This window comes from Polypterus senegalus, chromosome 8, assembly GCF_016835505.1.
Source record: "Polypterus senegalus isolate Bchr_013 chromosome 8, ASM1683550v1, whole genome shotgun sequence".
NCBI lineage: Eukaryota > Metazoa > Chordata > Cladistia > Polypteriformes > Polypteridae > Polypterus > Polypterus senegalus.
This window is the reverse complement of record NC_053161.1, coordinates 123,843,763-123,870,262: the sequence shown is the minus strand read 5'-3', so window position 1 is coordinate 123,870,262 and position 26,500 is coordinate 123,843,763. Positions and strand designations below refer to the sequence as shown.

At 36.6% G+C, this 26,500-nt stretch overlaps 1 protein-coding gene across 7 annotated transcripts in view; it reads left to right on the top strand.

Annotated features, from left to right (window-relative positions):
* The window catches only part of ppp1r12a (protein phosphatase 1, regulatory subunit 12A), a 309,313-nt gene that overhangs the window by 145,702 nt on the left and 137,111 nt on the right, over positions 1–26,500 (top strand). For all 7 annotated transcript variants that reach the window (XM_039761743.1, XM_039761744.1, XM_039761740.1 and 4 more), the window contains exons 5-8: positions 6,434–6,578; positions 13,097–13,171; positions 15,503–15,579; positions 19,722–19,879. In XM_039761743.1, coding sequence (XP_039617677.1) covers positions 6,434–6,578; positions 13,097–13,171; positions 15,503–15,579; positions 19,722–19,879 — 455 coding nt within the window. The remainder of the gene's footprint in view (positions 1–6,433; positions 6,579–13,096; positions 13,172–15,502; positions 15,580–19,721; positions 19,880–26,500) is intronic.

The window sequence follows — 26,500 nt, the reverse complement described above, 5'->3', positions numbered from 1 at the left end:
TCATGCCCACCTGCTTCCACATATACCTGGCATCATTTATCCCACTTTCACCTGCACCCTAATGGTTTTGTCCCACTCCCGCGCACAGAAATATATTACTTCCATTAAGAAAAAAAGTCATGTATGATTGATAAGCCTATTTAGCATGATCTTATACAAGGAGGTGGCTGAAGGTTTCCCTTCTTTGGCCCAGATCTCCTTTTTACTTTTTTTATGATGATTCTACTTCATCAGTATTTAATACAGATCTTCCAAAAGGGCTGAAATAATAATTTCTGAGCACAAGTCCGCACATCTTTTCCACAGACAGGAACCAAAAAAGAGAAGTGTAAGCAACATGTCTTGTTAAAGCTTTGTAAGCAGACAACCGCTTACTATTCTATATTGAAATAAAGTGCAATCTATTTTAATAATTGCTATTCATTTTACAAAAATGTGGAATGGACAGGTAGGAGCTGCCTATGTACAAGTGACACTTCTAAATTTTGCTTAAAACATACGCTTTTCTAGTCGCTATATTACTGGTAGCTTAAACACTCCCCACTTTCTCACAGTATTTTTTGCTTTATCAATGCAAGTACACTGTAACCAAGCAAAGTAAGTAACCCAGTACTGGCTTCTCGTCTGCTCACAAGTTGTGTGAGAAAAGAGGGCATTAGTGTAATTGCATTAAATTGCTATTACAAATTATTACATATTTCTTCTTATTCATATGCCTTTGAGATCCTCTTACATAAAATATATATGAGGGGGGACCCAAAAATAACCGGAAATATTTTTAAAACGTGTTTAATTTAATTTTCTGTACAAACTACAATTAGTCTCCTTCAAAGTACTCTCCATTGGTGGAAATAAACTTATCTAACCGTTTGTTACATTGTTCGAAACATTTTTTAAATTCATCTGAAGTAATGCCCATTAATGCTGTGGTCGTTTCTTGTTTTACCTCTTCGACGTCAGCAAAACGCCTTCCCTTCAAGTCTTTTTTTCATCCGAGGTAACAAAAGGAAATCACACGGAGCTAAATCCGATGAGTAGGGTGGGTGGTTTAGAGTTGTCATACCGTTTCAATAATAGTTTCTGCAACACTTTTTTCAAGAAAAAAACAATTTCACTGCCGTGCGTTGCTCACGATAAACGGCCATCATAAAAAAACGACGCTTGCACAAAACTACTTTTACAAAATTCACTGAACACAAGCACAACCTTCCAGACTGATGGCACTTGGCAGACTGACTGACTAACAAGAAACACAATGTTTTTTGGCCACATTGCTGTCAGCTATGTCGTTATTTTCTGTTTCTGTTTCAATATATATTGGCGTGGCAGCCCTGTGCTTGTGCGCAGTTTGCACATGCCTAAGGCCGCCCTAGCTGCCCACTGCTGCAGCCTAGCACTTCAGTTGTGATGTTGTGGCTCATTAACTTTGGTCAAGGCTCGTGGCTATACTAGCAAATGACGTTTCCGGTACCGTAATGCCATGGGAAAACGTGCTTTTGTCAGAAGGTAGAAGTAAGAAAAGTCAATAAGTAACGCCAAAGATGCAGAATGATTCAATCACAAATGATAGTAATTATTTTGTACAAGTTCATTGCTAACTAGGATCTGTCATGCGGGCCGCACAGATTTCTGTTGCGTGCCGTGTGTTTGACATGCCTGGTATATATAATGTGTGAAGACTGTAGTCCAAATATCAAATAAGCACTTTCACAAAAGATATAAGTTTAACAGAACAAATGCACTTTTTTTCCCCCCCAAGACTATAACCGAAGGAAAAAAAAAATCAGGTTAGTGTTGCTTGTTGTCCTGACTTCTCGGGTAGTGTACTGGTTAGAGCTGCTGGCTCCAATTCAGAAGGTTCTGGGTTCGAGTCTTAACGTCTCCCAAAATAAATGTCTTGAGTACTGAGCTGTTTTTATTGTTACTATTATACAATAAAAGCATACATTTGATTTGAGTTCTGTAACCGACGGTGTAAATGTATGGTACTTTTAAAGGGAAACTTTTTTTTTTTTTAATTCACTTTTATTCTCTGTCACGTTCATGGTCCCCCCCGATCTGACACAGCTGTTTTCAAATAGACGCGCTATAACAGAGGTGAACTCATATCGGAAAAAGAGAACAGAAGCCCTCCCCACAAGAAACATCCACTCACATATAAGAACAACACAGCTGCACCAGGTGTAAAGGTGAAAGATGGAACTGTTTGGATACAGGACAAAGTCCGGCGTCATGCATGCTTAGGCAAATGAATCATATGAATTCATTAATTCTCAATTTTTTTTTTTTTTTTTTTTAATAAATTTGCAAAAATCTTACGTAAACTTTTTTCATCTTGTCATTATGGGTTTGTAGAATTCTGAGGAAAAAATGAATTTAATCCATTCTGGAATAAGGCTGTAACATAACAAAATGTGGAGATGCACTGCACATTCTGCTCTAAATTTAAATTTAATATCTCAGACTTTAGGTTTTTTTTTTTTTAATAAATACATTCACCACACTCTAGCTCCTGCCTGCTCCCACCCTCTCACAGGTGTCGACCGCCCTCTGCCACCCACAATATTGAAAATCATTTTCACCTTACAAACAGTTGCATTGGGCCCTTTTGGAGTGCCGCGGGAGTGCAGACGACTGCTGCAGTGTTCCTTTGCACAAGGTATTATGGTAGTTGAGCCAGCATGGGTCTCTTTCTTTTTTTCTTGCAATGTAACCAAAGTGCACTCTGGGCTTGTTTTATTAGAGAGTTTAGCCTTTACATTAAATAAAGTGGAGTAATAAATTAAGAACACTGAATTGGATGTTTGTGCTTTTAGACAAATGGCAAGAAAAACTACTTTAATAACTTCAGATGTTTTTATCTTGTCCTTTAAATTAAAACTGACAGATTTTCAGTTCGTACAGCAAAATTGTTTTATGTGCAGCAGCTTAAATTTTTAATCAAGAAAAAAAAAAGATATAAAAAAAGAATTTGATTAGCTTAACAACAAAATTTATCTTTTACTTATAAAACTGTTAAGGATGTTAGTCTTATGTCTTCTTGATAAACAACTTATGGACTGTTGGTACAATTGCTGCCTTTTTTATTTAAGAGTTGTACTGTGTTTATTATATATTTCTGTGTCATACAGAACATTTTGGTAAGAAACAACTAAAAGATAATTAAAATGGTAATCCATATTTTATAAATACACCAAGAATTACGAATAACTATAGTAAATGTGTATTTTAACAGCAAAAAGCTGGAGTGCAATTAATGATTAAAAATGACCAAAACCTCTAAGTACATGTGTATTTACATATAAGCAGTTTTAATTGCTAATATTAATTGATTGTGTTACAGATAAAATAAACATGACAGGTTGTAATTATAAAAATAATTTTATTTACTTTTATACCAAATACTAAAAAGTATATATTTTATGGAAATTTTATTTATTTTAGTATTTTTATTTTCACTGAGCATAAAGCCTTCCGTGGTTAATCTGTGATCTGTAATTTAATTATAAAAATACCAAAGGTAACACTTTAATATAGAGAACAATGGTTATGCAGGCACAAAGCGTAAAATGTTTTTCAAAGGGCTAAGAAAAAAAAAGCTGAATCGTTATTGTAATTGGCCGATCAAGCATCTAATCAGTGATCTTTATTGGCCTTCAAAAAACCTGATTGGAGTGTCGCTAGCGATAATATTTCTTGCTGGATCAAGTAGACCATTTTAAATTAATTGAAGAGTGTGTTGCATTCGTTTCTTATGTTTTGACTGAATGTAAAGTGTTGTACAGCTTTTGTACCCTTTTAATTTACATTTAAGTAATATAATTAGACAAAGTAATATATTAGTTTTTATTAAAACTAAAGTTAAAGATGTGTTAGATTACATTTTGCCTAGTAATTACCAAATATTAAAAGTATCTTTAAGTGTCAATCAACTACTTAAAAATGAAATCAGACATCTGTATTTGAAAGCTCCACAGATATCTGACAGTTTTTACTAACAAAAGGATAATGAACTTAAATTTAAAATCTGTTGAAAATGCAGCCACAGATATGAAAAAACCAATGGTGCAGGAACCTTAAATGTTAAAAATAGCTTGAACTTTGAAGATATTGATCCAGTATCCTTTCCAATCCAAAGAAAAGGGCTAGTTTTTTTTTTTTTTTTAATTTTCAGATTTGTGTAATGGTATGCCTTGCAACAGTACACATGACACTAACTATAGAAATTAGCTTTTGCATATGCTTTTTGTTTTATTTATTGTACAGAAAAAATTGTTACAGGGCTAGTTATGTTTTGGAGCACGTTAATCTATTTGTGAGGAAAGTTAATTAAGAAATGGTTAAAACAAAAAAAGTATGATTCCTGTAGAAGGTCGTATATCATAGTATTAGTTGGTTGTAGGGAATATTTTAGTTAAAGGCATGGATAAAATTAGGAAGTAAGCCCTGAGGTTAAAGGTCTGGAAGTTCAAAGACTAGAATATGAAGTAACTCAACTGAAACATTGATAGCAAAAGCAAATGAAGTTTCAGAATCGGCAGCTTTGAATGGTAAGTAAGAAGCAAAGAAGAATTTTTGTGGAAAATGGATGTTGCTTATAGCTGGATAGAGAGACCTCCAAGGCATAATGAAACCTAGAACTTGCAATCGAGGAAAAGAGAAGATGCCTCAAAAATGGCATGAAAGAAAAGCAGCAGGTGATATGGTGATCTTCTGTATAAGAAAGTGAAATAAAATGTAAAAAGCATTTGCAAGGGTTTTCAAAGCTATGAGATTGGAGTTAACAAGTAAAATGCATGATGTGGAAGGAAAGAGAAATATTGCAAAGCATATGACAAAAGAAACACAAGATGTAGTCATTGAGGATTCCTTGAAACATGCTTAAGGAAATAGGATCAAGGATACCTGGAAACAGTACATGAAGAAGCTGCTGAACAAGGAGAAAAAATAACATAATGTCCATTGTGAGACAAACCGTACGATCAAACTAACAAGACCAATGCATCTGGCCAAACTGGGAAGGTCTTGAAAGTGTTGAAGATAGGAGATCATGGAGTTTTGACTGGTTGACAGATCTGTGCAATGTGAATTCTAATTGGAAAAAGTGAGCATTCCAGTATAGAAAAGAAATGGTGAATCCAGTATGAGTGCGGGTAAAAGCAAGCATTTAATCATTAGGAGAATGTAATAAAGGTGGTTAAGAAAGTGCTATAAATAGATTCAGGGATCAATTGAAATTTATTTAAATGCAGTTTGGATTCATGCCTGATAAGGGAACATCATATGTGATCTTTGTGGTATGAAGAAGTACGTGCAGTTAAGTTCTGAGTGGAAAGTGGGTCTGCACTAAGGATTCATTTTGAGTCAATTGCTTCTCATGATCGTGATTAAGGTAGACACTAGAGAAGTGCATGAAGAATTGCTTTGGGACCTCTTGTGTGCTGTATCATATTGAAGGCAAACAAGAGAAATGGAATTGAAGGAGAAAAAACTTAAATTATATGTTTATTGCATAATTGAGATGAGGGCATTGTATTAATAACCCGGATTAGATTTGCATGGTAGTAATTCTGGGCATCGTTCCCCATTCTGACCTCTAGTGAGAGGCAGTTTATGAAAGCTGTATGAGAAGTAGTTAACCCTGTGGCCGTAGACATGGCTGATACTGGTAAACAATGAAGTTGGAAAGAGCAGTGATAATGATTAGATGTATGGAGTGTCGCATAGTGATAATAATATGAATGTTAAGTTAGCAGTAATAGTTGCAGTGGAAGTGTACTGATGAGAAACAAACTAAGGAAGTTTTGAGCATTGGGAGAATCAAGACAGCAAGATGGAGGTGGACGAGATAAGGCAAAAGAAGGTGTGGTTACAGGATTATGGAAAAACTGGGCCTCACTCCAAAAGATGTCCAGGACCATAGACAGTGGAGGATAAAGATTTGGGGGGGAGAGCCTGGAAATGGCAGTTGTCAATACACTAACCTAGTTGTTTCAAGGTTTAAATACTCTTTATGTAAGTTGTTTGAGACATTCTCACACATACACACAACTCTGCACACTAAATGTCACAATACTATGTGTTTTATAATGTGGGAATTGTTTTATATTTACTTTGTAAAGTAAGAAGGTGAAACACCTAAATAAGTCTGAAGTAATGGTGAGTAGAGCAATGATACAAATTTAGTACAAAATTTTTTAAATTAAATTTATTATTGTTAGCTTTCACATGCATAGTTGTGATGTATTTTTATGGATCTAACTGTCTTTTACTTGATTTTTATTTTTTTATTTGAAGAGTAACAAAACTGGGTTAAAGTAAGGACATCTTAAGATATAATTTTCATTGGAATTTAATTAAAATCTTTTTTTTCCCATTTTTTTTACTTTCTCTTACAAATTACATTTGTAAAGTATAATTTTACATTTTTTAGGCTTTTAATCCAAGCTGGGTATGACGTAAATATTAAAGATTATGATGGATGGACGCCTCTTCATGCCGCAGCACATTGGGGTAAAGAGGAAGCTTGTCGTATTTTGGTAGAAAATTTGTGTGATATGGAAACTGTTAACAAAGTGGTAGGTGACCGTTCCTTTTCTTTCAATCATTTTACTATGTTAAGATAATTAAGATTCTTGTGCACTAAGTTACCATTTCTGTCACAGTAAAACCTAATTTTCTAGTTCACTGGTTCCTAGCTCTGCCTTATATAACTTTAAGAGACCTCAATTTGATTCTCAGCCTGGTCAGTTCTGAGAAGTATGCATATTAGGTTAATTGACAACTCATATCTACTTTAATATCAGTATAAATATGTGCCTTAAAATGGACTAGTCACTGCAGATCCCAACCTTGAGTCCAGTGTTGCTGAAATGATCACTGTTTACTATGTCCCTTAAATAAAAAAGTAGATTCAAGAAAGGGTATATTAGATGTAGCTTTAATTGGTAAAAAGCTAGCTTTGTGTTTCCATTATTGTTTAAATTATTAGTGTGATATTGGTGTTTTTCTCTTGGGTACTAATTAACCATTCCATTTTTACCTGGTCAGACTTTTCAAAATATAAGCCTAATATGTTTGCATAATTTGTACTTATTATACAAAACCCTTTAGTTGAAAGATACTTTCAGTGGAAAAACACATTTACTCATCAATTACCCTATCCAATTGATAGGCTTCATTGTATATTCTGTTGTAAATTAAATTTAAATACCTTGTTAAATACATGTAAGGCTTAACAGTGTGTAATAATTCACGTAGAATATGCATCATGGGTATACAGTCATGTGAAAAAGCAAGACGACCCCACCAACCACCCACCCCAAACTCATAACATATGTGGATATACACCAGTTGATCTACATTTAAGCAGTATTATAAGATACTTGTGATTTTATTAAAAAAAGAAAATATAACTTTAACTGTGCAAGAATGTATTACATGAAAATTTAACAAATATGCCATTTTCTTCTGTGGATAAATTAAGAACACCTTTGGCTTTAATAGCTAATATTGCACCCCTGTACTGTCCTGAATATTCTCTTGGGACACTTCCTACCTATCTCAGGTGGCTCTCTCAAGGTACCTTTGCCTTCACTAATAAGCTGTGAGCCGCGCTTCCTTGAGCAGCTGAAACCGACAAACTCTTCTCTTTATGAACCTGTGAACTTAGATCAATTTGCCAAGATAAACGATGAGCCAGTTTGAAGGTAGAGAAGCAGCCATCACTTCAAGGAGGGAACTTCAGCATCTAATCTCGTGTCTGAAAGAGTAATGTTTTTTCATATGAAGTTGAAGACAACACAGCAAAGGGCCTAACTGAGGAAAGCACTGCACACCACACCACAAACATAAGATCATGCAGCAAAGAGGAAGAATACACTCCAGCATGAGAAGAATCATCTACTTGAATTTGGAGCAGCAACTCCACACATCGTTGGATATCATTTTAAAGACTTAGTATTGTAAAACTATTTGTCTGTGCCAAGACAAGAGCTTAGAGCTGTAAATAGCAAATAATCAGACAGCCTCTAAATATGTTTGTCTGTCTAGTCTGTCTGCATCTTGTCTTTAATATATATATTATGCAGTTATGTTTCTATAATCATATTTATAAATCAGTCATATTGTTTCTTAAAATGAGTGTGCTGAGTTACCTTGACATAAGTTTAAAGGCTGGAGAACCACCTCCTACGACAAAGGAAGGTAAGGTTAATGAAGTTGGAGCATTACAGAAATATTTAATTAATTATCAGGATTTCTAAAGGTAAATCCGATGATTGAATAACAGAGTTAAATCTCTTCTCCTTTCATCCTTATTATGACTGCAAGTTAGCAAGTTAAAATTCATCTTTCTGTCCCTACATTTTATTGGCTTCCCTTGGCAGGCATGATAAATCACACTCTTTCCTACACCACATATGTTAAAAAAGCATGTGATGGGGAATGCCTACTTTTTCTTATGATTGTAGCAAGGTTTGTGAATCTGGTTATAGTTATATAAATTTATTAGGAAGATGAAATCTTTGTTTAATCTAAACTTTTTATGACATGAAATATTCACACTCCATTTTTTATAGGAATTGCATGTAATAAAAATTAATTTGCTCATGTGCAAATATAAACATCTAGCAAAACCAATTCATGCATGAATTCAAGAAGTTTATATTTTCAGTGCCTGTTAACACATAGCACTTTGGGTTATATAACAAAATTATATTAAAAGGCTGTTATTAACAAAAATGAAGAAAATGACATAATATAGTTGTTAAAAAAATTTGCATAAAAAATGTAATCTGTAAAATGACTAAACATAATTAAAACTTTGCTTAAACAAGCAAAAGACTTTAATCTTTCATTTAAACACATCTAAAAACTAGCTATTGTATGCTTTTTAGAAGTGACTTATACAGTTTAAGAGCAAAATAACAGCACAAACCTTAAAAGTGTGTTATTCCAGTATCTCCAAAAATAAGATGGTCATAAAGAGAGTGAAGATAATTGTTAGGCACATAATGCTTATTTAGTTTGATAAATTGAACATAGATGTATCATGCAGTTTGCAATGATGATGATGATAAAATTTTAAAATGAAAACAGTTTTCAGTAGGGTGCTAATTTAAATGACAAAATACAAGGGTGATAAGATTCCAGTCTATTACATGTGAAAAGAGAGGTAAGTTCCATAACACATGGAAATGATATATGGAATATTTTTATAGATCACTATGTTAGCTAAGGTTCATAATCGAAACAAGGTGGAAAGTATAAGTAACAGTTAACTCTAAAATTAAGAAAAATGCAAACTCTATGTTAAATGGAAGTATGCAGATTTAAAAGAGGTTTTTATTTGTTAATTTAGGTAGAATTTTTGTCGTATTTTGTTATTTAAATTGATCAGCCACAGCATGAAGTTACGGGAAAGGAGTGGAAGCTAGTGGTTCATAATCGAAACAAGGTGGAAAGTATAAGTAACAGTTAACTCTAAAATTAAGAAAAATGCAAACTCTATGTTAAATGGAAGTATGCAGATTTAAAAGAGGTTTTTATTTGTTAATTTAGGTAGAATTTTTGTCGTATTTTGTTATTTAAATTGATCAGCCACAGCATGAAGTTACGGGAAAGGAGTGGAAGCTAGTGGTGATAGACAAGTTCACAGACGAGAGTAGACAAGATGTTTGCGGATGACATTTTGATCTTTAATGAGAGTATATAGCCACTTGAGGAGACTCTGAAGAGGTGGAAATATGTTCTGGAGAGGAATGAAAGTCAAAAGGACCAAAACAGAATTTATGCGAGTGAATGAGAGGGGAGGTCAAAGGAATGGTGAGGATGCAGGGAGTAGAGTTGGCAAAGGTGGATGAGCTTAAATACTTCTAATCAACAGTACAGAGTAACGGGGAGTGTGAAAGAGGTGAAAAAGAGTTCAGGCAGGGTGAAGTGGGTGGAGAAGAGTATCAGGAGTATTTTGTGACAGATGGGAACCAAGACCAGCTGTTTTTATATGGGTTGGAGAATGCTGCACTAATGAAAAGACATTATACACAGAGCTGGAGGTGGCAGAATTAAATATGTTAAGATTTTCATTGGGCGTAATGAGAATGGACAGGATTAGAAATGAGTACATTAGAGGTCAGCTGAGATTGGATAGTTTGGAGACAAAGTCAGAGAAATGAGATTCCTGGCTATATTGGGTGAAGGATGCTAGGGATAGAGGTGCTAGGCAAGAGGGAAAGAGAAGGTTTATGGATGTGGTGGGAGAGCACATGTAGGTGGGTGTGACACATTGAGATGCAGAGGACAGGAAGATATGGAAACTAATGATCCACTGTGGTAACCACCAAAGGAAACAGCCGAAAGACGAAGAGGAGGTTGAGTTTAGAAACCAACACAACATAGATTTATGCACAGAACAACTGAAAGATCTAATGGAAGAACAAATTAAATTATTTAAAACAAGGTATTGAGGAATATAATCTTTGTAAATTTTACAGATGACATTTGTGGCTCCCATGCTTGTATGGTGCAATTTTTGAGCCAACTGCTTAGTAGATTGACTGTAAAATTCAGTTAAAGTTATTCCAAATGTGGAAGAGTTTTCTTGCTTGCACATTGTTTGGGGAAAAAAATGCTTCATAACTGGAAAATTCATAAAAGTGAATTGAATATTGTAACAAAGACAATGTGAAATATGTTGTGGATAAGTAAATAGACGTTAATGTTCTAAAGTTTAAGAGTCAAGTGCAGTTATGAGCCAATTTACAGCGACCAATCTGAGGCCATTTATGCATTTGGCCCAAGGCCATAGGAAAACAGTAGGGTAATATTCTAGAAATTGCCAAACCCTGCCACTAAAGCTGCAAAGGCCGTCAGCCTTTTGTTTTTCACAAACTTGTGGCAGCACCGTCATGCATAGAATAATGCATTCTGCATAGAAGCAGTGAAAAAAGGGGTTTTGGATCTGCAGAGGTGGCAGTGTTTTGTCCGTCTTCCTTTTTGTTCTGCAGATGATTTGCACTTTTTTTTTTTTATTCTATCAAGAAGATAGAAGCACCTTGTAAATAATAATCTATTTTGATATTTTTATTATTTCACATTGCCTTATGTTTTCTGACTCTTGGAGGGCCCTTTAAGGTTTATTTTGATTGTCGCAGCTCTACATGGTCAATTCGAATGCATTTTGCCCCACCTCCTTCCCTTACACAGATGTGTGGCCCCTGAGACTTGAATATCAATTTTTGTCTCTTGGTGACACATACCAAACCCACAGAGACTCTGTTGTAATGACAACTACACTTTGTGACCAAAATACAACCACATATCTTGTCCCAAATGGAGGTGTATGTCAGTGCTTGACTGTAAATTAAAATTAAGGCAAAGACTTATTTCCTATTGAAAACACTAATTTTACTAATTAAGAAACTGCTTGTAACAAAACCATCTGCTTTTTGTGATCCTACCCCACCCAGTTCTTGCTGGGGGGGAAACAAACACCTTCGATGCTTTCACTGTGATTTTTGAACTACTTGCCACTGTTAGTGCAAACCAGTGCATACCTAATGAAAACACTTCAGTTCCTCCTCTTGAGTATGACAATGGAAAGTATTATTAGCATTAGGTATTGTACAAAAACTTGAAGGAAAAGGTGATGATACAACTCATAGAAATATCTTGCTTTTAATATATTTTTATATGTTTGTATTTTCGTTTAATGTCATTTCATGTTTTTGAAAGTTACTTGTAATTATATACAGTGCAGTAGGCTTTCAGATTAAAGCACATTATATATAAAAAAAGTTAAACTAAATAGAATGCTTACACTGTTTGAATTGTTCATGTAACATACTGTGTCAGTGGCATGTCCTGGTCTTCGAAATTGGATTCAGATTAGCTGAAATATTGTGCAAAAGGCTAGTAATCTGGACTGGCATCAAAAATCTTTATCGATACATCTCTGAACAGTGTGACAGTAAGTTTACACCAATATATGGCTCTACACCAACAACATTTATTTATTATGCTAAATGTGTGAAGCAGTGTTTTGCTTGAGAAAAATAGAAATGAGCATTGGTGATATTCAAAAGTCATTATAACAAAATGAATAGCAGAAATAAGGCAGTTATTTCCTGTTGCCTTTACCTGAGGGGGGAAAAAAATCCACTTTTTGCTTACAGTAATAGATCTATAACAGTTCTGCTTTAAACAGCAGTAAGTCAAAAATAATATGCCAGTAGCAAATCAGTAGCAAAACATTACTTTTAGTGTCCTGGAAAAGTACAGTATTAGTTTTTAGTAGAACTATAGATAGAGTACAAGAGCAAAGCCATGGCATAGTAAAAAATCTGTCCCAAGATATGTTCTGGAAGAATGTGGCTCTGACCGTTCAAAAGAGATGATTAGAGTAATCCTAGAAATAATGTAAAGAAACAGATCTGTTAAACACTGTTGTACTGTACAGTATGTCTGGAGAAACATGTACTGAAATTGATGCAAAGCAAAACGAAACCATCATTTTACATTTGACTATCTTTTTTTCTGCGTAAAGATTGTTTTTTTTTTTTTTTATCGTAATTATAATCGGGTAGTGATATTCCATCTGTCAGCCTTATACAGTGGGGCTGTCCTAAACTGACTTTAAGCAGGTTCAACCCAACATGAATTCAAGCACAACCTTGAGGCTTGGAATGGTATCCAGCAGCAGCCTCTGAACCTCACATTCTTTTAGCACATTTCATAATATCAAAATTCAAAGCTAATCCAAAGAGACCATTTTCCAAGTTTTTATTCTCTTGATGCCTTATACATTTTAGCATACCTTTAGCATGCGTGTATTACCTTAAATATTTTTCAGTTAACTAGTAAATAAAGTTGGTAAAAAAATCCCCTTACAGGCTTTACAGAAGTGACAATATGCATCATTCATTTAGTGCTTATTGTAAATATAGACTAAAATCAGTGTACTAATTACCTTTTTCTCCTTCTTAAAACAATATTTTAAATAGTAATCTAGTAGTAATTTAAAAAAAAAAAACACTGCTTTGTCAAAATTAGTAGAAATATCTAAATTTTGTATTCCAATTTTTGTTAATTCTTTCAGGGTCAAACTGCCTTTGATGTTGCAGATGAAGATGTTCTTGGTTATTTAGAAGAACTGCAAAAGAAGCAGACCTTGGTATGACCATGCTCAGTACTTCCATATTTGCATGTGGTAATTTAAAATCTGAAGTAAAAGTTTGCATAACATGTCAGTGTAATTGTAGATATGTAGCAGTTCATGGGCAGAGCAAGTGCTGAATATTGAATGCTGTGTAACTCTGGTAATACATGCAGCTTTATGGATAACATCTTTCAGTAAATGAAAAATGAAATTTTTAACAGTAGGCATTTATTCAAAATGCAGTATAAATAAAATCATCAAAACTAGAAATAGGTCTATCTGCTATAGATTTCGCACAACTTTTTTGTGGTATGGATTATGTTTTTAGAGACTTTCAAAACTTGATAAAATGATATTTTGGAAAAATATGGCCAGAATCCCTTAATCTGAGTCTGGGCTGTCCACTATGATTAAAGGGTGGACAATACAGAGAGAAATTTTATCACTATTTTTTTTTTTATATCCGTTGATATCGATTGATTGTCTGGTCTGGTTGGGGAGCATGCACTGGTACAGTGCATTGCCCCGCCCACCACACTCAGTGGCAACTCAGTTGGCAACACCCAGGCAGTTGAGCGGTCCTGTCCCTCCCTCCATAAATGACCAACTATCTGCTGCAGCCAGGTGTTATGTTGGCCTGGTCCAGCTGCTCAGGTACTTAACTATGAGATCCTGCGAGTCGGATCACCCTCGCGGAATCGCACCACATGGCCGTAAGCAGGTAACGTGCCTCATTCGGGACTTTGTGAGCAGCTGGTCATGAAATACAAGGTCAAACCAGCAGTACCCATGAATTTTCAGAAGAGACACAGTACCGAAGGCGTCCAGTCTTCACCTCTGGTCACTGAATACTATCCATGTCTCTCAACCTTATAACAAAACAGGAAGCACCTGTACCTCTAAAGACTCAGACCATTGTACTTTTGCAGTGATATTGGCAGCGCCACATACCCCTTTCCAGCAACTTCATGATCCCCCACGCTCTCCCAGTCCGTCTACTGACTTCATAAGAAGAGATGTGATTGTCTCTGCCGTGGTAAGTAAACCCCTTGATGAGGTTGACCTTCCCTTCGTACACAGACACACTGCTGATGCCTGTGCCTAAGAGGTCATTAAAGATCGGCGTAAGCCCAGACACTGACTCCTCATTCAGTCAGTCAGTTTCCCCAGTCAGAGCCTCCATTGACTTCGCAAAGATCACAGCATCGTCTGCAAAGTCAAGATCAGTTAATCTTTCTTCACCAACTGATGCTTCACTGCCACTAGACCCTACGATCCTGCCCAACACCTAGTCCATGCAGTTTTGTTTTGAGTTTTCATTAACATTTTTTGTCATCATTTTCTCTTTTATCTTGCTGCCACTCCGGACGTAATGCCATGCTCACCTGCTGCCATCCAAACATTAGCATGTGTGATTCTGCCAGCTTCATGCCATATGACTGAAAGTGTATTGCACATGATTGGTTCGGTGTGGCAGTATTCTTATCATTGACTTTTCGTGTTGTCTGTCAAAACATGGATGGAATGAGTTATATCGACTTTGCATCAACCATGCCTTATGTTTCTATTGAAGAAATGTTATTTTGAAATTTATCTCCCTCCTTTGTGTGATAATACTTTGGCAACTCATCCAATCGTTGGCAACATTTTAACTTGAATTGTGTGTACAAGCATTTATGATATGTGTATTTTAAGCTGTTTGCTTTTTTGCTGACATTTGAGTTATTAGGCAAAGATTCGGTACTGTTACGCTGACTTTCTGTATTTAGGCTACAACACCTCAATTCCCTGGTATATATGTTCTTTCATGCTTCATAGTGTACAGTGTGCAAATAACTCAAGCACTCCTGTCACATCAGAAATATTGAAATCTTCCATTGGAAAATAGACAAGCAGTGAACTAACCAACAAAGTTCGTTTTTGCTTCAGGTGATAATTCTGGAATGGCTTAGCTTTGGTACTGGAGTTTTAAATTTTGTGTTTCATTCATCTTCTTGCAGAGTTATGGATAATAATTGTCAGGTTGCTTAAATGCTAGATATGGCAGCATTTGCTATTTCCAGTGGCTAAAAAAATGTTGCTGTTTTTTTAATAGCTGTGTAGTTACTGAGTGAATGTATTAAATAAAAACTACATTGGTTAATAGAACGTTACGGGAGTGTTTAGGTTTCATGTAGAGTGAAATCTAGTTATGACAGAAGTTAATGTTCATTGGTATGTTTACTAATGTTTTTAACATTATAGAAAATTCTGCTTAAATGTATTAAATGTCGAATTAATTGATTTTTAATACACATTTTCTTTCCTTCTCATTCTACCATCTCATGCTTTGGAATTACAAAAAAGCTGCTAAATGAAAAACAAAAAAAGAAATCTCCTTTGATTGATGATACTGCTACACTGGATAATAATCAGCCACCAAGGTTGGTTAATAAGTTAATACTGGATAAAGTGTTAAGTTTGCATTAATTTCCATTATACTTTGTCATCTGAGGTGAAAAAATTTTAATTCCTGACATGTATAATTGTTTAATAAGAATAATTATTATGTGTATAGTTATAATTATCTTTACTGAGTTATTTGATTCATAATAAAAATGAGTATAACATATACTATATTAAATAAAGATAGAGGACCTTTATGTTAATGTTTTTTATGAGCTTTACTTGGTTTTTAAAGTTTATTTGCAAATAAGGTGTCCATAATTAGGGTAATGCAGAATTTTAGAATGTTTCTGTGTATCTGAAACTTTGTAAAGCTATTTTATTTATTTATTTTTTATTTTTTTTTTTAGTAAAGTACCAGTTCATTTTGGTTCTCCAGCATTCAAAGAAGTAGCCTGTTTAGTCACCTCCATTAAATTACTCTTTAGACAACTCTGTACAGTATAACAGTAAGGTGCAGACAAAGGTAGTGATGGGGACAACTTACCCATTATTTCATTTCCATACCAGAGGAGTATGTAGACTTGTGAAATGTTTTCAGCAAACTGAATCACTGTAATTACCACCACTTTAAGAGATATGTGGATACTTGAATTATGGGGGAATGATGTGTGGAAAATGTCTTTGAACATTGTTTCTGGGAAGTACAAGTAGTTGGTCCTGCCCTATTAGTTGACCAGTACCTCTGCTGTTTTCCACTCATTTTGTAAATGTCATCTTTTTGTATTAGAATAAATGACTGGATAGAATTTTATATATATTGGTGATATCTTAGTTTTGTCCCCCCTCAATAAAACAGCACATCTCTGAAAGGTCTTGTGTATCTTTAGAAAAACACAGACGATTTGGACACCAGAAAAGTGAGTTTGAGTACTGCCAGATATCTGTGTTGCTCTTTGCTTATTCTGTTCTTATTCTGGCCTCTGCAAAAATAAAAAGTGTAGTACAACCAGTAAAAGACTGACTAACTCATAGTTCAGTACCACACATTTAATGCTTGTAGGTTCTTACACATATTTTTGCCACTTTAAAAACAACTGTAATACTATTATCACTCCAGTTGTGAACCTCATTAAATGAACCGACAATATGATATTCACTTGGACTACAGGAACACAGTGCTTTTAAACAATAAAAGACCATTCACCATTGCACCCATTCTTTGTCAGCTGGATAGATCCATCCCTTTTGTTATAGACTGGTTAGTTACATTCATATACCTCCTGTTTTTTTAAAAAAAAAAAAAAAATCAATGATGTGACAATTGAGATCTGTTAGCTATAGAACTGGCTGTTGAGAAATGGCAGCATAGCCATTGATAATTTGTATACAATTCATACATCATATACATTAGCAGCTTGAAATAAGAGCAATAAGCCTAATGCATTCTCTCTCCAGTTTGATGTCATAGATACTCACAAAACTAGAGAACTTCATACCCACAGGAAATGTGTGTGTAGCTGTGCCAGTCAAAGAACCTGTAGATATCATAGAAATGGCAACAAAAGCCTTTTATTTGGGGGCTACCCTCCACAAGACTATATTTTTACCTTTTGCACCTGTATCTGTGTTAAAATGCACTAACATTGATGGACTGAAAGCCAGAAGTCTACGTGACCATCATCATCAGGTCCTTCCATGAAAACCCTGAATACAAAGAGGACTGTTTGACTTATGTTAGGTAGATTGCCCAGAGGGGACTGGGCGGTCTCGTGGTCTGGAACCCCTACAGATTTTATTTTTTTTCTCCAGCTTTGGAGTTTTTTTCTGTCCACACTGGCCATCGGACCTTACATATTCTATGTTAATTAATGTTGGCTTATGTTTATTTTTTATTGTGTCTTCTATTTTTCTATTCATTTTGTAAAGCACTTTGAGCTACATTTTTTTGTATCAATATGTGCTATATAAATAAATGTTTGATTGATTGATTGATTTGGACTTCTGTCAAAAGAATTGCAGACAGAAAGTAGAAAATGCAAAATTTCACACAACAAAGTATGGCAGAGGGTGTGGATTTCAATGTGGGCTTTAATGTGGGTTATCTGTATGAGGGTTCATTTCAGAAGATTAGCCCTCATGGTACACATTGGTCCATGTAACATTATCAGGAATGGAGACCTGTGGCTTTAAAAATTACTTCAAAATCTATCTCTCCTTTCTTGTGTCATGCCTAAAACCTATCAAAACTAGTCAATTTTTTCATCTGGACAATTTTTCGTCCTCATTCATTGCTAAAAGTTCAGTGGTTTATTTTTATTTCATTTGCTTTTATTATTGTTTCTTTATTTCAGTAACATGGCAGTAAGATATACCATAATATTTCTGTCATTTTAGCTTTCTTTTTATTTGCTATTAGTTTTGTTTTTTCCTTTGTATTTTTAAGCTGTTCTCCACATTTTTAATTGGTGGTGTACTTTTGTGGCAGCAAATGCAGTGTGCTGCTGTACAGTATAGCATGCATCTCTCTTAGTATGGTTTTACTGTGATAAAAGACAGTGCACACAGCAATTCACCCACACTTAGACTTTTGAAGAAAGCATTTTTTAAGGCTAGCGCTTTAATAACTTTAAGAAAGATTAGGAAAAGAATATGATTTCGATTCATATTTAAGTACTTTGTTTTCTGGCTTCATTTTTGTAACAAGGAGAAAAATATGATTTCAGTGTACCAGTTTCATTTTTTCATATTCCTCTGTATATTCCTTGAAAGACCTTTGCAGTCTCTGTATTTTCACAAAATAAACTTTTTCCCCTTAGGGCTTTTAACCTATTCTGTATAGTCTATCCATCCATCCATCCATCCTCTTCCACTTATCCAAGATCGGGTTGCGGGGGCAGCAGCTTGAGCAGAGATGCCCAGACTTCCCTCTCCCTGGCCACTTCTAGCCCTTCTGGGGGAATCCCGAGGCGTTCCCAAGCCAGCCGGGAGACATAGTCCCTCCAGCGTGTCCTGGGTCTTCCCCGGGGCCTCCTCCCAGATAGACGTGCCCGGAACACCTCACCAGGGAGGCGTCCTGAGCAGATGCCTGAGCCACCTCATCTGACTCCTCTCAATGCGGAGGAGCAGTGGCTCTACTCAGAGCCCCTCACGGATGACTGAGCTTCTCACCCTATCTTTAAGGGAAAGCCCAGAGACACCCTGCGGAGGAAACTCATTTCAGCCGCTTGTATTCGCGATCTTGTTCTTTCGGTCACTACCCATAGCTCATGACCGTAGGTGAGGGTAGGAACATTGATTGACTGGTAAATTGAGAGCTTTGCCTTACGGCTTAGCTCCTTTTTTACCATGACAGACCAATGCAGAGCCCGCATCACTGCGGACGCCGCACTGATCCACCTGTTGATCTCATGCTCCATTCTTCCATCACTCGTGAACAAGACCACGAGATACTTGAACTCCTCTACTTGGGGCAGGATCTCGCTCCTAACCCTGAGAGGGCACTCCACCCTTTTCCGGCTGAGAACCATGGTCTCGGATTTGGAGGTGCTGATTCCCATCCCAGCCGCTTCACTCTCATCTGAGAACCGATCCAGAGAGAGCTGAAGGTCACGGCCTGATGAAGCAAACAGGACGACATCATCTGGAAAAAGCAGTGACCCAATCCTGAGTCCACCAAACCGGACCCCCTCAACACCCTGGCTGTGCCTAGAAATTCTGTCCATAAAAGTTAAGAACAGAATCGGTGACAAAGGGCAGCCTTGGCGGAGTCCAACTCTCACTGGAAACTGGTTCGACCACAAAGTCGATCATCGAACTGAGATTCTTTCTGGAAGCTGCTATGTAAACTGACCAGGAATTGAAGTGTTACATTTTTTTCCTCCCAAATTAAACACACAAAGGAGATAATGATTATGTGTCCATCTGTTACCTAATAGATATCACCATTGCACAAAAATATAATTATTTTGCCTCTGTCCACCGTTAAAAAAGTTAATGGCATTGCATGTTTCAAATTAAGCCAAAGTCATTCTCAGTGAAATCTTAAGAGAGCAGGCTACTTGTGATCAATATGTCTGGTAATTGCTGAATAAATTATGATTAAATGTCTTATTGTGAATTTGGTGGGAAAAAGTTTTGAATCAATAATGGAGTGTTTTTTTTTTCTCTTCTCAAAAAGCAAAGAGAGTCTCCTGATTGAACAGGAGAAGAATGTAACTCCTACTGAATCTGTAGAGCAGGAAAAAGCGGATGAGGAGGAAGAGGGAAAAAAGGATGAATCAAGCTGCTCTAGTGAGGAAGAGGAGGAAGAGGACTCAGAATCTGAAACAGAAGGGGGTAAGATTACTGAAAACTTGCTGTTATTTATTTCACATAATTAATTTAAAATTTCTTTGTTCCAGCTTTTCTTTTTTCTCTTCATCCCTGTCTGACTCCCGTCTTGATCACTCCACCAATCTTCCACAGCTGAGTGATTACGTACTCCCACAGGGATTGAGCCAGCTATTTATGTCGTAATTTATTTCAAAACCAACAACAATATGTTAAGCCAAGGACCCTCTATATCACAGTCTGACCAGAGAACACTCTTCCAAAAGGCTGTGTCTTTGTCCTGATGAGCAACTGCAAACTGTACTCTTGCTTTTAATTATTATTGTTACTTGATTTTATTCAACTTGCCCTCTCAGTTTGTCTGGTTCAAATTTTGTAGTCAATTTTTTACCCACTTGTACCAAATTGATTTCCTTCAAACTTTACATGCAGATCACGGGTGACAATGCTATATTTCATCAGTTTTGACAGAAATCTGTAGGTTAATTACATTAAATTTGTCATTTACTTGTACTTTTAACAATTACACACAGACACACACACACATATACACATATGGTGGTCCACATCTAATTATGCAATTATCATTATGCTATAAGTTATTCATTCTATTACATAGAAAATCGCCCTAAAAATTCTGGACAATCGAGAAGTGTGTGAACTGACGACACGAAGAATTGTCTTTGCGCAGAAAAAGAATCGTCCCCGCATAAATCAAAGTCATCAAGACAATCTGGATCTGCACAGTTAGATCTGGACCTCTCTCTCTCTATAATATATATATAATATATGACGTGACAAATTTTGCTTGGAATATGACTCGCGTGCTAGAACACCGCGCGCTACCTTTGTTTACCTCTCCCAGGACAAAGCCACGACTGCCCACGAGCGTCAGTGCGCCAGTTGCTAGCATTCGGTGAACAACCCGTGCTATAACTCTCTGTGTGGTATAGCAGGTCCACAGCTCCTGTCAAAGCCCACTTTTAAAATAAATAATTGCTGCGGCTTGGTGAGAGGGACGTTGTGGTTTTGTGGCTGAAGCGGTTCTCAGGACGATTCGCGATATGGCCGTTTCTCACCAAAGTGCACGGGTGAGAGGCCATCCGCATTCGTGATTGTTCCTGGGGCTGCTTATCTTGATAAACAGAAGTGCGATTGCTGTTGCATACCGTTTGCTGCGAACGACGGTATCTACGATTGTGAAAAACAAAGACGTTTTTAAAAAGTAAAGTGAGGTTAAATTTTCATTTATTTCATCTAATTGCTTTTGTATTTATGTATTTTAGTATTTATTATTAAGTGTTTAAAGTTTTTATACAACCACATCAATGTATAATATGCCAATAACAATAGGATTTTTTTTCATGGGAACAGATTAATCATTTTCCCATTATTTCTTATGGGAAAAATTAGTTTGGTATACGTCCTGTTTGGTATAAGTCAAAGGATCTGGAACGGATAAAGGACATATACCGAGGTACCACTGTATGTGTGTGTTTATATACAGTGGAAGCTCGAGATACAAGTTTAATTCGTTCCAGCACTGAGCTTGTATAGCGAATTTCTCGTATCTAGAACAAACTTCCCCATTGAAAATAATGGAAATCCAGTTAATCCGTTCTGCACCCCTAAAAATATCAACATAAAAATCAATTTTCCTAACAAATAACACTAATAATATATACAAGTTGAACCTTGGTTTACGAGTGTTTTGCAAGACGAGCTAAATTTTTTAATTAATTTTGACTTGATAAAACGAGCGATGTCTTGCAATACAAGTAGTATGGATACACTTTGTCTGCTGAGCGTCATGTGAGTATAACTGAGCTTGATGGTTCTTCTCTCGTAAACCAAGTTACTTGCAAACCGAGGTTCCACTTGTATTTATTACTAGCAAAATACCTGCGCTTCGCAACGGAGTAGTAGTGTGTTGAAGAATGAAAGAAAAAGAAAAGGAAACATTTTGAAAATAATGTAACTTGATTGTCAATGTAATTGTTTTGTCACTGTTATGAGTGTTGCTGTCAGATATATATCTATATATCTATCTATATATATCTATACTAATAAAAGGCAAAGCCCTAACTGACTGACTCACTCACTCCATCACTCATCACTAATTCTCCAAGTTCCCGTGCAGGTAGAAGGCTGAAATTTGGCAGGCTCATTCCTTACAGTTTCCTTACAAAAGTTGGGCAGGTTTCATTTCGAAATTCTACGCGTAATGGTCATAACTGGAAGCTTTTTTTCTCCATTTACTGTAATGGAGTTGAGCTCGAAAGCTGTGGGGCCGGAGTTTCGTGTGACATCATCATGCCTCCCACGTAATCAAGTGAACTGACTGTGAATGCAGTGCGTAGAAAACCAGGAAGAGCTCAAAAAAGCACTAAAGAAAACATGCATTATATAATTGGGAAGGCAGCGAAACAATAAGAAGCGAGCGAGTGACATATACAACCATATTCATGAGTGCTGCTACTTCGGAAACAAAGCAAGGTATAAACCTAAAGTTTAAATTAAGTTCATAGACCGGCTGCTGCTGGCGTTTGTCCTGCCCACGGGTAATGCGGGATACAAGTTTAATGAGAGGACGCAGGATATAAACGAGAGTTTTGATCACTTTGTAACTAAGTTAAAATTGCACGGGAATGGCTGTGCTTATGCAAATTCCGAGAGACTGTGTTTGTGGGGGATTGACAGTTGATGACGTGACTCCCCCACCCACCGTATCTCTCCTTCCATTCACCTTATTTCGCTCTGAGCTGTGCTCCGCAGCTAACGCACACAGTGTTACGGAAGCGACTTTGTGACGCCGCCACCAAATACTCGCAGAAAAATCCACAAGTTAATACACACGCTGTCTCTACAGTTTCTCCACACTGAATCCTCCAGGCACTACTTACAAAAGGTTACATTGACAATCGTGTTACGTTATTTTTAAAATGTTTCCTTTTCTTAGCACAAGCACAGCTTTGATGCATGTGCTCCATAACGTGTTAAAACATAATGCATTTAATCACACTTTGAATTACAAGCAAAGGGGAACTTTTGTCAATGCATGATTTCCTGGTACACTGATTACATTGATCAGCGGTTCCCGATTCATTTTACCCTCGCACCCCCTTGGTTTGAGAAGAAGTATGAAAAAATATGAGGTTAACACAGAAAAACAGATCACCAATTCAAGCTTTATGAATAATCGATTTGCCATCAATAATTGTTTTGGTAAAGCCATACTCAATGTAATCCTCCTTCCATTTTATAATTTTTCCGCCACTAGCCATGATTAAATGAACGGTAAAAAAGTAAGAGCGAAGCGAGGGTGACTTATTCTTGCAGGCATATATATGACTGCAACACTCATGACAATGTCAGTCATGTTACGTTATTATTATAATGTTTCCTTTTCTTTTTCATTACTTCTTTAACACACTACTTCACCGCTGCGAGGCGCGGGTATTTTGATTGATATATATATATGAATGAATGCCCTCAAAAGAGCGCGGAGACTTTTGATATCGTGGATCTCCTGCCCAGCAAAAGTCAAGCAGCCGGCGCGCGTGCATAGCTGTGCCGGCCTTTGAGACGCTGACTGCGCTTCTGCCTTAAGTCAAAGTGAGCACTTTTAATTTTTTTCATCCTCCCCCTGAGCTATAGCCCAGACAAGTGCAAACACGGGACCCCTTTTCTACACCGCGGCAAACTAATATTAAGGCGCTTTGCTCTTTCTTTTGCACGTATACGATTGAGGTCGTCAGCTCGGATTATGAAGACACGCACAGGAGTGGAGGACTGACAGTGCCATCACAGCCGATTAATGGCAGGGACGTCTCACCAGTCTACACAAGACCCACCGCGACTGTACCCAAAAGGCGCTCATATTGTCAGCGAACACTTCTCTCTATACTACATAAAAGAAAAAGGCAACTTTCCTTTCTTTACACCTTTTTTTCCTTTTATCCCAAACCAAAGCCTTTTTCTCCTAACACTGTAGAGGACACAAAACTAATTTTCTTTAATTGCTGTTAATGCCGGTAAGGCACATTACCAGAGGCAGAAATTTGGACGTTCACATAGAAAATGTAATTTCTATACCACAGCCGTCGTGTAGCGCCTTTCAAAAGGGATCTACTACCGACAGATGATCCATATATTTTTTAACTGCTATTAGTACTACTTACCTGTTGTGTTACACAGTCTTTAAAATGTAGTTTGCCCACAACCACTCAAGTAGTGCTCAATGTACATGTACTTCTTAAAACGTTAATGTTTTACTGTTTAATAACTTAGACTATATTTCATTATTTTTCCCTTGCACTCAGTGACCAAAGCTATACACACACATATAGACACATACATATATATACACATATATATACCTGTGTGTATGTTTGTATGTATGTGTGTGTGTACACACACATACATACATACACACACACATATATATATTTATATATGTATATATATGTAGACTTAAACCCATTATGACAGCAGCAATTCAAGCAGTGAGAAAACAGTAAAAAGGAGGCGTGTCAGACGTCGTGGTACATTTTCTGATGCAGCTAGACGAAAACAACTTCGTGACGCTGCCGCCAAATACAGAAAACACCAAATACAGAAAACAATTATATTGACGTTATTTTCAAAATGTTTCCTTTTCTTTCTCTTTCCTTCTTTAACACACTACTTCTCCACTGCGAAACGCGGGTATTTTGCTAGTCTATACTAATAAAAGGCAAAGCCCTCACTGACTCACTCACTCACTCATCACTAATTCTCCAGCTTCCCGTGTAGGTAGAAGGCTGAAATTTGGCAGGCTAGTTCCTTACAGCTTACTTACAAAAGTTGGGCAGGTTTCATTTTGAAATTTTACGCGTAATGGCCTATTTTTCTCCATATACTGTAGTGGACGTTAGCTCGATGGCCGTGGGGGGTGGAGCTGCGTGTGACATCATCATGCCTCTCGTAATCACGTGAACTGACTGTGACCACACAAAACGCCGAATACTTTAGTTGCAAGATACAAGTTTAATGAGAAGACACGAGGTATAAACGAGACTTTGGATCACTTTGTAACAGAGTTAAAATTGCTGTAGTGAGAAACTTTTAAGTGCCGGGTCTTAGCTAACATTAAATAAAGCTGTGGACATCGCAACATCACACAAGAGAGCAGCTCACGTGAACTGACTAAACGCAGTACGAGTGATCACTTCCATGCATCAAACCTGTTCAAAAAACGCATTACACAATTGACAAGGTGATGGCTTTATATGTCGTTCGTTTATAAAACAGCGGAGAAGTTGTGTAAAGGCTGTTTCACAAAAAACCAGCAGAGCGTCTTATATGAGCAGGCAGTCAGCTAAAGAAGGGAATCAATAAATATCTATAATCGTAATAAATGAACAAAAAATAACGTACAAACCGCGGATTAAATAAAGGAAATGGGTACCTGAACAGTAAAGTAAGTCTCGAATAGCTACACAATAACTATAAGAATCGTAATAAACGAACAATAAAACAGTACAGAACCGCGAAGCAAGGAGAAACGATGTCCTTATATAGCGTTCGTTTATAAAGCAGCGGAGAAGCTGTGTGAAGGCAGCTACACAAAAAAACAGCAGAGCGCCACACTCTGAATGTATTCCTGGCATCACTGTTATACCCTCTGATGTCCCATTTCAATTGAAATGCCTCAAATTTCCAGTAAGGCTCTGCTTCGCGATGACAATAAGTCTCAGGGACACGCCCTATAAAAGGTTGCCATTGATTTGAGGCAACATTGCTTTCCTCTTGGACAAACCTATACATTGCATTCACAAAAGTAATCTCAGTGCACAGCTTGGTCATATTACAACCGGACTGCTGAACTGACAACGTGGTATACAAAGAGATCCTTAACAGATAGTTATTGGTATATTTTCCCTCAGTTTAAAAAGGTTTTCTTTTCTTCTTAATAAAAATTTAAAAGCAGTTCTTAGTCACTGCGAAGCGCAGGGATTTTATCTATATATATATATATATATATATCTATATCTATATCTCTATATATATATATATATATATATATATATATATATATATATATATATCTATATCTATATATATCAAGCATCACAGGAAAATTAATGGAAGGAATTATTAAGGATAAGATTGAGCAACACATGACAAGGACAGGAGTTATTCTGAACAGTCAGCATGGGTTCAGAAGGGGGAGGTCGTGTTTTACTAACATGTTGGAATTCTATGAGGAGGCAACAAAAGGATACGATCAAAGTGGAGCTTATGATATTATTTATCTGGACTTTCAGAAAGCATTTGATAAGGTGCCACATGAGAGGATGGGCATCAAGTTAAAAGAAGTGGGAATTCAGGGTGATGTTTTTAGATGGGTGCAGAATTGGCTCAGACACAGGAAGCAGAGGGTGATGGTGCGAGGAACCTCATCAGAACTGGCCGATATTAAGAGTGGTGTTCCACAGGGGTCAGTGCTAGGGCCGCTGCCATTTTTAATATATATAAATGATTTAGATAGGAATATAAGTAACAAGCTGGTTAAGTTTGCAGATGATACCAAGATTGGTGGATTAGCAGATAATTTGGAATCAGTTATATCATTACAGAAGGACT